At 34.4% G+C, this 17,127-nt stretch overlaps 1 protein-coding gene across 4 annotated transcripts in view; it reads right to left on the minus strand.

Annotated features, from left to right (window-relative positions):
• Nucleotides 1-898: 898 nt before the first annotated feature.
• The window catches only part of BNIP2 (BCL2 interacting protein 2), a 25,956-nt gene continuing 9,727 nt past the window's right edge, over nucleotides 899-17,127 (minus strand). The window contains exons 4-11 of one of the 4 annotated variants that reach the window (XM_049613720.1): nucleotides 16,478-16,645; nucleotides 14,648-14,824; nucleotides 11,789-11,891; nucleotides 10,491-10,622; nucleotides 9,238-9,324; nucleotides 9,009-9,107; nucleotides 8,233-8,268; nucleotides 899-5,567 (exon numbers count right to left, since the gene is read on the minus strand). In XM_049613720.1, coding sequence (XP_049469677.1) covers nucleotides 5,516-5,567; nucleotides 8,233-8,268; nucleotides 9,009-9,107; nucleotides 9,238-9,324; nucleotides 10,491-10,622; nucleotides 11,789-11,891; nucleotides 14,648-14,824; nucleotides 16,478-16,645 — 854 coding nt within the window. In that variant the 3' untranslated portion in view covers nucleotides 899-5,515. The remainder of the gene's footprint in view (nucleotides 5,568-8,232; nucleotides 8,269-9,008; nucleotides 9,108-9,237; nucleotides 9,325-10,490; nucleotides 10,623-11,788; nucleotides 11,892-14,647; nucleotides 14,825-16,477; nucleotides 16,646-17,127) is intronic. The other 3 variants (XM_049613722.1, XM_049613721.1, XM_049613723.1) reach the window with 3 other exon arrangements.

Consider the following 17,127-nt stretch of genomic DNA (forward strand, 5'->3'; position numbering starts at 1 on the left):
CGCGGGTGGGCCGGGAGGCCCCGCCCAGCCCCTCCTCCCACACGCCACTCAAGCCTTGCCACCGGAGGGTGTGGTGTGGAGGGAGGAAGGGCGTGGGGCCCGCAGCTTTCAAGCCCTAGACCGGTGGACGAGCTTCCTTTGTGAGTAATTCACCAGGTTTACCAAATCGTTCATAATAAGCTTATCCGCTGTTAGATACACAATTAGGAATGTTAGGGCAGTCACATTTTATGCCTGAAGTGTGTTCAGGGTAATACTGTTGAAGATCCTGTAGTACTAAATTGAAGACCAATTCTGAAAAGATTAGAGCAGGTATCACTTTATGATTCAAAATACGGCTGCAATTCAGTTAGCCCAACAAGCTCTTGTTGAGTTCTGAAGAATTTTAATGTGGGAGAACTTGTATTTAAAATTTGTACCTAGTGCAAGACGAATACTGCAATATATATTGAGTTTACATAAACCCAAATGGCATATCCTGAGTGGACTAAAGGCAGCATGATGTGTAAGGCTGTTTGCCATTAAGTAGGTGAACAGTGATTAAGGAGTAAATACATAAACAAGTGCTATCAAATGGAATCTCTGAGCAGTTTTGTTAGCTAAACATTCTCATTTAAGCCATGCTTTCAGCCACTTATTGGACTGATTTTATTGTTGGATTCCCCACTACCAAAATGATTCTAAACTATGAGATACAAAGTTTGATAGTTTCGACAATGTTTAAAATGAAAGCAGAATGAACACTTCACCCCTTTGAAGAATAGCAAGTAGTGCCCAGACTACATAAAGAGAAACAAAAGTTCTGTAACTACTGAAAGGCTTACAAGATAAAATCTCAGTGTAAAAATTTAGTGACGTAATGTAAGACAAAATATGTGATAAAAATGAGTCAAAAACAAACTTTACAATTAATTTATTTAAATTCATTAACGTTGCAAAAGTATCATGTGCAACAAATCAGGACACAAGTTATTGTATTCCTAATAAGTCAGAGAAAAATACAATATTACATCTCCTTAGTAAATCAAGACCAACTCTTTCCTTTCTTACAGGGATCACATCAACATCTTCCACACACAGTCATCAGAACTAAATTTCTCACACTGTAAAATGACAGCACCAGCCTAGGCAACATATTTTGAATAGTGAAACGATCACAGCACATTGTGTCTACATGGCAACAACGTGAACTTACATTAAGAAAAATACTTGAATTTTTGGAATTCGTATCAAAGTGTGTAGGTGACTAACTCTAAATTGTGTTCCAGGTGAACAGTGTCCAATCGGCTGTGCAAGACAGTAGCCCCGAACACCTCCAATATTTACCAGTTAGGTTTATGTAAATGAACAGTTTAAGGGGCATAACTTAAAAAGTCTGTATACAAAAAGTGCAGTGGAGCAGCAGATTAGTATTATTTTCCAAGTTCCTCCTTAGCCATACTGATTGTGAAAACACACAGATTTCAAAATGTAAATGTTTTAACCTCTTATATAAGGTCACATAAGACTCAGACAGCTATCCGAAGCAAACAGTTTAATATTGTTCTTTATCAATCTGAAAGCATTAAACCTTTGATTTTCATTACGTGTTTAAGTGCTTTTCATAGAGTTTTTAAAGTAAATCTCAAAACATAAGAAATTAAGTAGATCTAGCATACATAGTTGAAACAAAATAACAGTTCTGTTCAAATTTTAGAGTCACTCCTGGTGTTTATTAACACATTATCTTATTTTCAAGTACTATTTTTAGAACTTTGAAAGAAAGTTACATTACAGGGACTCACCTCTGATCTAACTCTAATTCATTCAGAATCTTGGGTGGCGGAAGAGGGAGTGAAAGGCTCCCCAGGTAATTCTTCAGTACTATTAGAACACTGCACAGATGGTCTCCACTGCCCTTACCAGCTGACCTTCTCATGTGAATGTAAATTCGTAATGCTTTCTCCCAGCAACTCAACTCCAATTCCTGGTCCCTGCGACAAGATAAACTCTAACGGAACAGGTGGTCTAATTAATAAGCACATTAACTCCTCTATTCCTTTCTTTTGAGGTTTGTGATCCAGTTCTCAAATATCTAAATAGGATGGGAAAAAAATAAGCATGAAAACAAGATGGGACGGATTAGCAAATCTATTTTCAGCCTATCTTCTCCCTTCTGATTAAGCAACGTTACTAATTTTCCATATATAACATGGGGAAAAGGAGGACAAAGCAACTGTCACCTTATATATACCTTTACCAATCTCATCAGGAAACTGGCCCGTTCTATCCGATAATATCCTAATGCTAATTTATCTGTCAATTGAAGAAATCTAAAAAAGCCACTTCCGCACTAAATCAAACACTTCGAGATTCCCTGAGCACTCACATAAAAACAACCAAATAGTGGTGCTATATAGTCCTCTACAAGAAGTCTCTATCAAAAAGCAGATCCCTTACCTTTTTAAATTCTGAAATTGCAGCCGAACAAATTCTAGCTACTGACATATACTCATCAATCAGCAAATTTCAGTACTCACTGCAAGTTACTAAATAGCGATGCCCACTTTCAAAGACTACATTAACGTTTACCAATCTTAGAAAACATAAAAAATAACCTAGTCCTAAACTTTAATCTGAGCACTGTTACTGCTGACCCTCTCTGTTCAAACTTGTTTCTGTATGAAGAGACAAAGCAGAGGAAAATACAAATTCTCATTATAGGTGTTACCAGTCTTTGCCTCCTTCACTTCCAGTCTTCTTACTCACATGTTCCGTGTGAAGCCTGCAGGTTTTCCTGTTGGATGCAAGAAAGCCTACTGCATGGTGCCAAGAGCTGCCACACACACTATTTCCCTTTACAGACACATTCAGTGACATCTGAGAGAACCCCTTTATAGTTTTCTTTCTCTTCCTTCCTTGTTTTGTTATTTTCCTTTCAAACTACCCTGCTAGGGCTTACCTAGAATCATATTCCACCACCAAGCTCCACCCAAGGTAAAGGCTATTAAGCTTAAACTGTGAGGTCAATATACCATCTTTCCTTGGTGCTACCTAGGAATATGATCCAGCAGAACACAACCAAATTACTTTATACAAGAAACTTTTGACTAAGAGGCATTCAGAGCCCAAGTACAACAAAATATACTGACAAAAATCAAATTAAACCAGTTAAGTTAGATCCATGACCTTAGGAGAAACATGAAATATTACAATTATATGTACTTTCACTTCAATCAGTAATGGAAAATTAAAATTGAATGATATGGGGGAAATGTCACACAAAGACAAACGATTAACAACAAACTTAGTAAATGCTTCTCCTCCAACCTACCAGTTATGATCTTAAGCCTTAGGGTTATGAGACATTTATTATGGGGCACATCTCTATACCAGATTCCATTAAGGTGCAGGTTAGAGCAGGTGTGTTTTACTCTAGCGATTCACGGCACATCCCTTTCGTTACATCCCAAGTGTTAACAGTGTTCCCTCTGATTTTTAATGTTCTAATGGATGACGGGCTAGTTGTACTTCAAAAAATATTTAAGAAAATGCACCACTTTTGCAACAAGCTGTATCTGTAGTTAGGAACAATGCTTGCAAAAGCAAAAGTGAACAAACACAATAAACTGTTGAAACTGAAAAACTGTTAATTTGGAGGAAAACCACCTATTTAAAAAGCTCAGCAAACTGTGAGCAGGATAAAGACTTTTATAGATGAAAGACTACTTAAAGAGCTCTACAAATACATACCCTAATCACAATTAAATTCCACAATCGTTTATCCATGATTCTCATATGGTTCAATTCAGAAGGAATGGCTAAGTTGTTATTATTAGTTTGCTTTTTCAACACAAGCCGTTTCTAAGGTTTGAGCAAGCAATAATGGTTTTGGCTTTACTTGCCAGAATGACGTTAGTTTAGGATCTGCCTACAGCTGCTTATCCAAGGTAAGTCAGAAGGCTGCTGAGGAACATCTCATCCTGGGAATCCTCCAGGATTAGACTTAGGTTTAGCATGTCAAGTTTATAACTGAGAAGGACAAAAAGTAAAGGAAAATTCTCTTGGTAATACAAACTTTGTATTAAAAATGGCAATGGTGAAAGCCACATGTATGTTCAGTCTGACAGAATAAAGCCTAAAAGCTTAGCCCTCCTTTGCTCCAATTTTGCTACTCTAGGACACTCTTTAATAAATTGCCTTACAGGAAGGCCCAGAGTGTGGCAGTACCCTCAAATTTGGAGGATACCAAGTTTTCCAAATGAGTCACACAAGTGTATGACACAATATTAGACCAACCTACTGTTTTAGGATGATTCTGCGGGCAATTAAGTTCTGTTCGAGCACCTAAGGACAATGTATTTTAATATAGTGTCAAGGTACTTACCAAATTAAACAAAAAGTTAATATAAATGTGTCATCCAAAACAGCATAATGCAGTGATGCTCTAAGACTTACAAAATAACTTAGTTTTACAGTACTGTCAACATGATTCAAAAGAAAATGTGAATACACACAATATCTGACTAGGTCAAACACTTATTATCAAGTTTAAATAATTGATAAAGTATTTTGGTAAAGTGCCCACATTGAGAGCAGTTAAAAAAGCAGCCCCTATTTTCTACAGAAAAATAGTGACAGTGAAGAACTCATCACATTCTCTGAATACTACACTGCACTCACAAATTCTGGAGAGTGATACCCTGGACACACAGCTTATTTCACATTAGTGAACAAATCTAAAATTTTTATAATAAAGTTCTGACTTTGGGCCAGAAGATAAAATGTCCCATATATACATATATACAAATCCCAATTCTTAGCCTCTGTAGTTCTAAAAATGGCTTTTTGACTTGTCTTTAAAGTTTAAAAAGGAAACAGTGTGCAATACATTTGTATTTGCGCTTCTGAATTAAACGGTATTTATTAAATGAGAAAAAAGCCTAGGATAGTATACATCTACTTAGATTATGAACATGACCTTTGGGTGTTCATGAGAACCAGTTTAACTGTCCCTCATCTTATGAGCAACTTTATTCTGTAAGTTACCCAGGAAATGTATCTAACCATCTACAAAAACAGAAATTCGAACATGCACTTTACAAATCATGATCTCATTTACCTGCACATTCTTCCACAAGACAGGTATACATTAAAAAATATTGCTCAGAAACATAAAAATATATATTATCTCTTTCCTTTACCATTTAGGCATATAAATATTTTACTGAAGAAGATGTATCATTCAACAAACAAATGCAAAAACTGCTTTATATAAAGTGTGGTTCTCTGCTATTCAGCAATATAAAATATAAAATGAGTACAATATAATTAGCTAATAAAGAGCTAAATTCAAGAAATTTGCAAACCAATACAGCAGTGAACAGTCCCTTATACAAAAGTCCATTAAGGAAGAATCAAGTCAATTTTGTAACAGGTTACATAAAAATCAGGGCCAATAAATGCATTATAAATGCAAAAAAGAGCACTGCTTCATCAGCACATTCTTCAGTCTTGTCTGGACTAGATGCCAAACTTACTGTTCACTTTTCGGTTCATCCTGTTTTCCATTAAGCTCTTGATCAACTCTGGTTAATGAAAAACAATATAGATAATAAGACACTAGCAAGTGAACAGTTTTCTTTTAAAAACTGTGACTACTTTTAGCATAGAATATTATTCTGTTAAAAACAAAGCTTTGCAAAGAAGCAGACATAGTAAAAAGGTTACCAGACATTTCCCCAACCATGAAAGGTAATTTTTAAAGACAAGAGGACACTGGCAAGAAATGTGACTGTTGTTTCCTCAAAGACTGTAATATACTTTATGTACAAATGCCCATAAACTTTACTAAAAGTTCAAACTATAACAAGTATATTAAAATCTTGGAGCCATAGCATGGCTGGGACAGGGATGTAAGTGATGAGAAAGTGGCAGGAAAAACTCCCTCAAAAATGATTCTGTTAACCGAAATATTAAAATGATACCAATCCCACCAACTGATCAATGTTTTTAAATTCAGTGATAAAAATGCACATTTATAGAAATCAGAATTATTGTATAAAATTTACTAGTACACTTAGAATATAAATGCCTTTCACTTATTTTGATAGTAAGAAGCCATCGAATTTAATAATCAGAAATATCCAGAGGTGGTTAAAAATCTGCCTCGATTAGTAGTGTGTTGCACAGAGATCATATCAAAATTTAGGCAAGTGGAGATTAGAATTATGTAATTACCACACAATTATAAACAACCCTTTAAAGAAGATAATGTACCATAGTCTATTATATTTCTACTAGTTGGAATTACTGATGGAGGGGAGTTTAAAACAATTTGATATATAAAGATACTTTTCATTACTATGTTTACATTACTATGATCATCACCACTCATTACTAGGATCACCTGAACATTAGTAAATGAGACTGAAGAGTCTTGGTCTGTGGTAAAGCCAGATTAACAACATTTAAAAACATTTTTTTTTTTTTTTTAATATGCTGGTACCAAAAATCTGAAAGGTACATATTCTTGGTAAGGCTTGCAGTATACAACCAATCTTTTCAAAATCTGAAATATCCTTAAGAACGAATTTCACAATTACTTTACTTTTAAACTACATTCAAACATGTTAACAACTGTTATCTCTCCCTGGCCATACTTGGCACTGAGGAACTGTTTGAAAGAAACATCTACAACATTTAAAATTCCTATACTTCCACACTCAGTTTTGAAACCCTATTATTACCAGTACTCATCATAGGGATTTCTTAATAGGGAGCTTAAGTAAGCTCCTCCTCATACAGTCTCTGTGAAATGTCTTAAAATATGCTCCTTTATCTTTAAAACTTTAATGTTACCATTTTCAAGCTGACAAGAATTTATTATTTTTTAAGAGTAAAAAAACTTGGTACAAAAAAATAAGGAAGTGCCTGAAACATACATGTAATGATTCTATCAAGGTTAAACAGAAGTTTTTAAAACAGAAAACAAACAAACAAACAAGATAAAATAGTACTGGTAGGTTATCAAAAAATACATTTAAATAAAAAGTATAGTTCTACTATTTTTCTGATGCCTAAATTCTAGGTAACTGAATACTAAGAACTTTGTAAAAAGGCCCAGCAGATTTTATCAACAAAGGTAATTCATTTTGAAATCCATGAAGCAACTGGCTTCAGTATACAATTACAGATTATATTTTTAATTTCAGTTATCTGTCTGGCAAATGTACACTAGTGCCTAGAAAAAAAAATTAGCAAGATCTAAAATTACTGTTCACACCTCTATGTTCAAATGTTTGTTAAACTGTTAAGTGTCATACAAAAATGTAAAGCTATGATTCCGTCACAAGGTCAACGGAATTCTTGCTCATCAAGAGAGTCAAAACGTCCTCAAAGTTAAGAATGTTTCAGTTCCTTATAACTGGTTCCTTAGAATGGTCAAAGTAATAACTACATACAAATTTCTCACCCTAACTCTTAAGACACTTAGTATTAAAACAGTTTTGCTAATATGTCATTATTTTTTAAAAATCCATTAACAAGTTAGCTCCAAATTCTACACTGTTCTAAATTAGTATATAAAATGGTAATTATTTTATATCCTTGCCTTTCATGTTCTATGCCAAGATATTAAGAGCTAATAGTTTGTTATGCTCAAAGCAGAAGTATTCAAAATTAAAGATGGAAAGCAGAGTATTTAACTATTAAATGGTATACTGAATTTTAGGTATTTTATTGTATGTAGGATTTGACTGGTTAGCAGGCCATTTATAAGCATACAGGGAAATCAATGTTGGTTAGCCAAAGAATATGTACATTGCAAATATAATCATAAACCCCAGGGAAATAAATTGATTCCTTAAATAAGTACATGTATTTATCAAAACCACTAGACATGTAAAGAATATGGTGAAACAGATAAAGTCTTAGAGGTAATTGGTTTTTCAAATAGTATTCTTAGCAATTTCTCTGGTTTTCTCATCAGTATACGTATACCAAAAAGGAGTGAAGAGGGGCTGTGGCCTTTAATTCCTAATTGGCATTATACATGGTGTTAAAACAGGGTGAATCCAAGCCATATTCAGCATCGGGAATTTTAGATTCACTCTGTATTTGGATTCTGGGGTATGTTTATATTTACAGATGCTATTATCTTTGTCTACAAGCTAACCAACCAATAAGGAAGAGTTAGTCTGTGCAATGCAAATGGACTAGTCTAGATGCAACCCAGTCAAGGTGTGCATATACCTTTTTTGTTTCTTTTTTAACTTTTCTTCTTCATACCTTGGTAGGGAAGAGTTATTTCAGTAAATATACATGTTATGAAGATGAACAAAAACTCGAAAAAAAGGCACTGACAATAAACTCATATAAGACTGCAGGCAAAACCAAAAATACTTAATACACTGTGGAGAAAGTCAAAACTGACCTAAGAAATCTGGCTTTGACACATTAAATGGACTAAACCTCAGATTAGCAAAACAAAAAACTTTTTTCTACATGACAGCAGTGTGATACCCAAGTATTTATGTTAATAGCCTTCTACCAAATCCTTATAAAAGTTATAAAGAAGTGAATGTGGTAAACAGAATATATTCCAGCCACTGGAATGTACCAAGGTTAGGCTGATAAAAACAATACTGTATTTCTCCAGTAACAGGATTATTCAATGCCATGATGAATTTACTCAAATTTGGAGAGCAGCATGTTCCAAGTCTACAGAACGTTCTTTAGTACTGACCAATGAAGAAATCAACTCTTAAGATTGCAAAGTCTTTAGAAATGAAAATTAATCACAACCAGAAAAATACTTCCTACTTCTTCAACTGATAGCCTGAAGAAAATGGTGACTTATGGAGAAGGTGTTGGAAAATGGCTTCTTTCCCTTTTCCTTCTTTACAAAAGCAAGAGCAGTTACAAAATATTTATAATACAGGAAAAAGAGTGTGTATTGAAAAATATTTACCTCTTGCATATCAAAATATAAAAATCCAATATAATTAAAGAAATAAAACAAAACATACTGTTTTATGCATTCTGGTATGCCAACATATTCCATGGGGACAAGTTCCGCTAGTTCTGCCAAATTAAAGACGTATCTAATTTTTTGGCTGAATTTTGAGCTACGGAAGAAAATAAAAATAATTACCTCAATATTCTGACCAACAGAACTGAAAAATTCATGCAAGGAGTTTGTGTTTTTGTTTCTAGTTTTGTTTTTTTTTTTAAAGTCAATGGCTCTCAGAAAATTACCTAATAAAGGGTCTTGTAACAGCTAGAAGTGTTCTGATAAACCATGAGGGATGTACAATGATTAGTGATTTTAGATTTTTCCGTAACCTGGAGTTAAAAAAAAAAAAGAAAAAGAAATAAAAATTTAAAAGCTCTACAAATTCTACTGCTGGAAGAAAAGGTAAGACATCAGTAAGTATGTACAACTTTATACAAAAAAAACCCTCATCCATAAGTTCATTTAGATGGGATATTCTTAAAGACAAGAAAATGCACTCTTGAATTCTGATGGTCACTCCTATTACTGAGATGAACTTTACTCCACTTGGCTAAATTTATGTCCATCCACAGTACAGCCTGTCATTAAATGTCTCCTAGATATATTCACTTTAGGATTCTGTCAACCAGGGGTAGAGGTCAATATGGAATACAGAGGTAAATTGTTTTCATTTTTCAGGAGAGGAGGGAACTGGTACTCATTTCTTTGACACTATGAAAGGCACTGTGCAAGCAGAAAGCTGGATGTGAAGATCACCATAGGAACAGGAAATGTAAATCAGATCTAACACATTCTTATGGGGTGTAAAACTCCCCCCTAAGAATTAAAGGCATTATCCTGGATGACTTATAATGACCAAATAAAACCTGTTTTATTAATGCATATTTCACACTTAAATAAAGTGATCATTAGCATTTTTTTTTTATCATAAAAACTAGCTCCTGCAATGTTTAGGTATTTAGAGAAACCTATTAATGAGTCTGAGTTCATTAAATTAGTTCAAATTAGCTATAGTCAAATCAAACCAATTGTAGAATCAAAGTTCCTTCCATTCACATGGATGACTAACTCCTAGGAGAACACACTTCTGGAGCTCACTCCAGAGGAAGATTATAGGTGAGCATCTTTAAAACCATAAAACATGCTCAGCACTATGAGTTAAACAAAATTCACAATATATTAAAATAGGAAATGTACTAAGTTTTCCATCCTTTCCCAGAATGTAAATTACAGGAAAATGTTCAGTGTGGTATAAATAAGGAGAAATAAAGAACTATTTTATAAGTTTGTTTTAAGGAATTATTCTTTGTAAAACAGATCAAAACTCATTTCCTTCAGGATATTCTAAGATACTACATTGAGAAAAGAGAAATGTGTTATGAAATTAACCAATGTAATTTATGGTGTCTTTAAGTGGCAATAGGAAATAAAATTTAACCTAATAAATCTAATCTAAAAATTATTCAGACTAGCTTTCAATGTGTATTTACAATACCTTCTATCAATTTGCTGATAGCATTTCCTGAGCCATCCCAGACTGGGCATTTTTCTTCGAGTTGTAGCACCATTTAAATAAACTATCATGTAGTTTTCTGCTACTAACAGCTCCAAAGTGCCAATAACATACCTATAAAAACAAATTAAGTTTAAGCCTTAAATATTGCTTTACACTACCAAACCCAATTATCCAAATTATAGAATGTCCTTCCCTTCTCTTAAATGACAGCAAAGCCAATTAAAATTCTAAAACTCCATTGGTTGGGGGGGGTGCCTGGGTGGCTCAGTTGGTTGGGGATCCCACTCAGGTCAGGATCCCAGGGTCATGGGATTGCCCTGCATCAGAGGAACCTGCTTGAGATTCTCTCTCTCTCTCTCTCTCTCTCTCTCTCTCTCTCTCTGCCCCCCTTACAGAAGCACACTTCCTCTCTCTCTCTCTAAAAAACAAAACAAAAAAAGTTTTAAAATTGCATTAGTCAGTATTATGATTATATACAAAAAAGTTATCTTTTAGAGATACATATTTAAGTGTTTATAGATGAAATGACATGATTTCTGGGATTTGCTCCAAAGTTATACAATGGGGAGAGCATAAATTTTGGGGAGGTATAAACTGTTAACTATGGAACTGGGTGATTCATACACAAAGATTCAATATATTTCTTTCTGCCTTTGTATATGTTTGAAATTTTCCACAATAAGTTTTTAAGTTCATATATTTTGAGAGAGAGTGTGTGTGTGCACAAGAGAGAGGGACACAGAGGGAGAAAGAGAATCCTAAGGAGGCTCCACGCTGTCAGCGCAGAGCCTGAAGCAGGGCTTAATCTCACGGTTCACGAGATCAAGACCTGAGCTGAGATCAAGAGTCGGACACGTGACCAACTGAGCCACTCCGGCACCCCTCCACAGTAAGAGTTTTAAAAACAGCACTAACTTAAGAAACAAAACGATTCTGGAGAAATATAACAGAACTTAGTTCAGTTACATTTGGCTTCTTGGGAATAAATGCAGTTTAGTCATATGATTTTGAGATCAAAGCAATTTCTTTACACTCAATGTATCCTCAAATATAAATAATAAAGAAGCTGGAACAGATCATTTGAAATATCCCCTCCGGTTTTAAACTGACAATTTTTCTGCTGAGTTGGAAAACAAATAGTTGCATAATGCCAAAGAATAAGGACTTAACCAGGATGGGGATATTTATAATCTTTTCCCAGTTAAAGTTCACCTTCTTGAAATGGAGATCTAATTAACCCAAAATTCTTCCAAGTATTTTTGTGAAGATACACTTACTTAAAGAGATTGTCCATCAGGTATCGATAGTTGGGTTGACCACTTTCAGGCATAAAACATACAGCAAACACAACAATGGCATTTAATCCATCGCCATAATATCCTGGAAAAGAAATCAAAGAAAATCGCTAGCACGATTTTACTTTTTCAGAGGAAATCTGTACAGTTGACAGATTATAGTGATTCACTTTCCACAAGTTTTTGGATCAAAAATCCTGGTTTCTTATTTAATCTTAAATAGTCTTAGAAAGATGTTTAAATCCCCTCTTCTCAAAACAAGTGCAATAAAATCTCAAGAGGAAAGGGTGGGCATAAAACCAGAAACCCAATTAAAATAGCATAATCAGAAAGCCAGACTCATTTTAGCAAATAGACAAATGTGATATAATCCAAGCAGACATAATACAAAAACATCTGCAACAAGACAATCTTAAGCAATTTATGGTTAAAGTGGGTGCTTCTCAAAAAATAGTTTTACAGTCAACAATACCTAGCATTTTGTGGATTTTAGAGAGGATTAAAAACTAAGAAAAGATTACATCTCTGACAATTCTAACAGAAGAAAAAGTGTTAAAATGTGTATGTCTATTAAAATGTGTATGTTTATTATAATCTCTAGATATTAAGCTGTATCTAGTAACAAACTGTTTTGCTTTTTCATTTCTATTGTTTACAAACACACGCTGAAAAGGTTTAAACATTTCAAGTACCTTAGCATCTTCAATATCTTTCTTAATCTCAGTCACAAAACACATTGTGATAATTCAGTAGGATAAAATGGCCCTAATTATTTTCCCCTAATCCAAATAAAGCACTATTTCTGAAAGATAATAGGTTTAAACCATAAGGCAGGTCTCACAACTTGTTTCCCATGAACCAGCTGAATTAATGCAAGTCTGTAGACTTCCTGATCCAGATTATCCTGTTTTCTTCATCTGAATAAGATTAAATTAGGTGGAATAATGTAACTGCAAATATTCAAGTGATTTGTTTTCAGATGAATGAAGACTATAGAAATAAGGAAGGGAATGCATTTGGTAGAGAGTAAATTAAGCAGAAATGATTTTACATAAAAAAACCCAATCTGCTTAACCTGTGTGGTCCCTTTCCTGCATTAGGATTTCAGGTAATATGACATGTTCTAGAGAGTGACTTGCATTTTTTTTTTTGTTTGTTTATTTTTGAGAGAGAGAGAGAGAGAGAGAGACAGACAGACAGACAGACAGAGCACAAGCAGGGGTGGGCAGAGAGAAAGGGAGACACAGAATCCGAAGCAGGCGCCAGGTTCTGAGCTGTCAGCACAGAGCACGACATGGGGCTCAAACTCATGAACCGTGAGATCATGACCTGAGCCAAAGTCAGATGCTCAACAGACTGAGCCACACAGATGCCCCAGGAGTGAATTGCATTTTGACTACCATTAACATTCTGGCACTATTTACAGCGTGTAAGTAAACTTCTGTACATGGCACAGATGGACAGAAGTTATAATTGTACTTCCAAAGCTTTTCCTATTTGACTTGTGATTTCTTAAGGATCAAAGCCTTACATTTTTGGATATTCCACAAATATGCAAAGTTGGTGCTCCGTAAGAATGTGGAATGAATTAGTTCTGTACTTTATGGTAAAGCTACAGGATTTGTTTAGGGCTTTAAGTAACACCAGGTTTTACTTACACAACAAAAATACTAGTACAAGAATGTTCACAGCAGTTTTAATCATAATAGCCCAAACTGGAAACAACTCACATAGCCATCAAAGGAAAAGTGAATAAGCCAACTGTGGTCAAACCACACAATGAAATATCAATTAGCAATAACAAGGAATGAACAACAGACACGTGCAACAATATGGATGAATCTCCAGAAGATGCTGAGCAAAAGAAGCAGACACAAGAGTGTATACTATATGATTCTAGTTACATGAAATTCTAGAACAGGAAATGTCATGGGGACAGACATTAGAATAGTGGTTCCTGGGGAGGGGGTATTCATTGGGAAGGAGTATGAGAGAATTTTGGGGGCAATGAGAAGTTCTATCTGTCTAGAGGTGTAGGTGATATGGGGATACATGGTTACATGGGCATTTGTCAAAACTCACTGAATCTTACATTTCAGATTAGAGCACTTTTAAGTGAAAAAGTCAGAAAGAAGAAAAACAAATACTGTAGGATATCACTTATATGTGGAATCTAAAAAAGCCAAACTTAGAGACTAGAATGGTGGTTACCAGGGACTAGGGGGAAAGAGGAGATGTTGGTCAAAGGGTACAAACTTCCAGTAATATGATGAATAAGTTCTAGGGATCTAACATGCAGCATAGTGACTACAGTTAATAATACCCTATTATGTACACGGAAGTTGCTAAGAGAGCAGATCATAAATGTTCTCACCACAAAAAAGAAATGGTAATCACTATGCAATATGTATTGTATCAGATCAACACATTTTACACCTTAAACTTACACGATGTTATGTGTCAATTATAGATATCTCATGAAGCTGAGACCAAAAAAAAAAAGAAATTTGCAAATGCTACAAAAAAGGATTACGGCATTTCACTGTATATAAATTACAAACGGATAAAAAGATGAGAAAGTCTCAATTTTGGGGGGGTGTCTTAGGAAGAGAGCGGGAGGAAAACAGTTTTTGCTGTACACTCTTGTACCTTTTGAACATACTGTGTGCGTCTACTAATGATTTTTAAATGTGGTTTTATCCTTTTACTTCAAACCTGTTATATTTCTAAAATGACATAAAAATTACCAGTTACAATTTTTAACTCAAGGGAGAGCTTCTTTAAGCATTTACATTTCTGATACTGCACTAAAAAATACGAACAATCTTTGATCGCTCTTACCTCCGTGGCTGATAACTTTTTTATAGGGTTCAATTGCCTTCATATCAACCCTGTGGTCCTGTTCTCCAATTCTGAACATACGCCAGCGTCGTCCATCTTCTTTCTCCTCTGCTGCTGTGTATTCGGTAATTGAGCCTTTCCTAATAATTTCAGTAGTTTTGGGCTTTGGAAGATCATCTGTCAAAATAAAAGGTTTTTGAATCACAAATTGTTACTTATAAATAACAAATAAAAATAAAATTGCATGTTAACCACTTTACTATCTAATTAGACTGTTCAGAGAATTTTTCATTATACCTTCTGTGGAATTTTTAAGTGTTTCTTCTATAATAGAGGAAAAGGCTTCTTGCTCTTCGTATGAGGCCATTTTATGCTTTTGGAAAACATGGTGAACTCTTTTTGTATTGCTTAATTCAGAAAGCACCTAATCACAGTGCAGTGTATATTCATGAGTCCAAAAAAAGATAATTCACACAACCATCAAAATCTTAGCATACTGGCCTTACAATACTGTTCTAGATTCTATTTACAACATTGTTCTTGGTAGTTACCACTATAGGTTATTTACAGTAAGTATCTGAGAGCAAACCGGTTTTTGTTATTGAGCACATAAATTACTCCCCAAACACTGTAATACCAGATAGAAAGTGGTTAACTAGTCAATGATTATTTCTCATTTGATCAATTTTATTAAGCATATATTTACTGAAAAAATTCTGATGTGTACATGCAAAAGTCTATTTTGAATTGACATTAGCCAAAGCAGAAGCACCAATGATTAGGTGTAATTTATATTTCAAGATTGCATTTTAGTGGATTTTAAATGAAGAAATGATTTTCAAAATTTTAGTATCATAGTCCTTACCAAAAGATGGGGGAGGGGGAACCTACTGCATGTTAGTTGTTTGTTTCCAAGATAAAGCTGTTAACGGAAAATATCCTTCCAGGAAATGACTACAGCAGCATTAAAGAAAGAAGAGACAAAACACATAGGCAGAAAACTATTTCAGTATCTTTTAAAAAAAACTGCTATAACTGGACTGCTTAGTGAACCAGTAAAACAGGGAAGAAAAAAGGAACAAAGATACGGCATATCAAGGATCTTACTCTTTACTTCAGATAAGACACATAGTGCCGAACACTGCTTTGAAATGAAAATCATTCTAAGGATAAAACCCACAAACAACTATATAAAGATACTGTACACAGCAATTATGTCATTAAAGAAAGCATCCAAAGCAACAGACATGCCAACTCCTTTGAATTCTAAATAACTAATAATCAGGAATATAAAGTTTGAAGACTAAGAGTATACATAATTCGAGCTGGTTGTTTATACAGTGTAGGCAAACCTAATTAAAAAAAACTCCCTTCAAAGCTCCCTCTCTGCAAACCCTTAATTACTTGTAGCATATTCCCTAAATTACATGTCTCTTCAAAGCTTTTCTTGCTTAGATTATTGACTGAATAAAAGAACATGCCATAATTATCAAGCGATATTTTGGAAGCAACATGAGAAAACATAACTTTACAATACTGGGCAATTAAGAAAAAAAAATTAAGCCACCTGTGTAATCTACTAAAAACAGTTTTGAAACATAAGAATATTCAGCGTTAGCAGTACTTCACATCTTAGTAACAAATACAGTAGGAACTTTAAAGAATAACATGATATTTCAACAAAATCCCTCCGTCATTGATTTTGGGTTCATGCTCAAGTTTTAAGTTTTTCCAATTATCCTAATACGAAACCGCTACTCAAAAAACACGTATGCACACAGAGACAAACATTTATTAATAAAAGTTAGATAAAAACAATGAAGCATTTACCTTCCCACTCAAATTCATTACTGTTCTCTGATGGCGTGTCTAAGCCATCTAAGTCAATCTCTCCACTTTCATCCAAATCATCTGACAGCACAGAGCCATCACTAGGATCCAGGGTCAGGCTAACGTCTGGGGCCATGAGTTTCTTTCTCACTTTATTTCCATTAAGCTCTAGTGAGCATGGAATGGGTAAAAGAAAAAAAAAGGTGAAAAATAGATTAGAAGGATTGTTCACATGCTCAGGTTGAGTAAGAGAAAGTTTTAATCACTTCATTCTTGAGGAAAATTAACATAAATCAGACACAATCCCAAAGCATTACTTTACGAACTTTGGATTTTGCTCATTATTGTTTCTACATCATGGCAAGATGACATACTCCAACAAGGATATATCTTTTTAAATAACAGAGGCAGATCTTACAACCAACTCTTACTACTAAAAATGAACTCCTCTCAACTTTTTATTGTAGAAATTTCCAAAAACCAAGGGTATGTCTTTGGAAAGTTATAATTTCCAAAGCATTCCAAACACGCTTTCTTAAACATTCAACTCATTCTTTGGCTCCCTACAATAGAACAAAAAGTGAGTGTGTATGTGTATGTATATGTGTGTGTGTATATATATATATATATATATATATTTTTTTTTTATA

Source organism: Panthera uncia (genome assembly GCF_023721935.1).
Source record: "Panthera uncia isolate 11264 chromosome B3 unlocalized genomic scaffold, Puncia_PCG_1.0 HiC_scaffold_1, whole genome shotgun sequence".
Classification (NCBI taxonomy): Eukaryota; Metazoa; Chordata; class Mammalia; order Carnivora; family Felidae; genus Panthera; species Panthera uncia.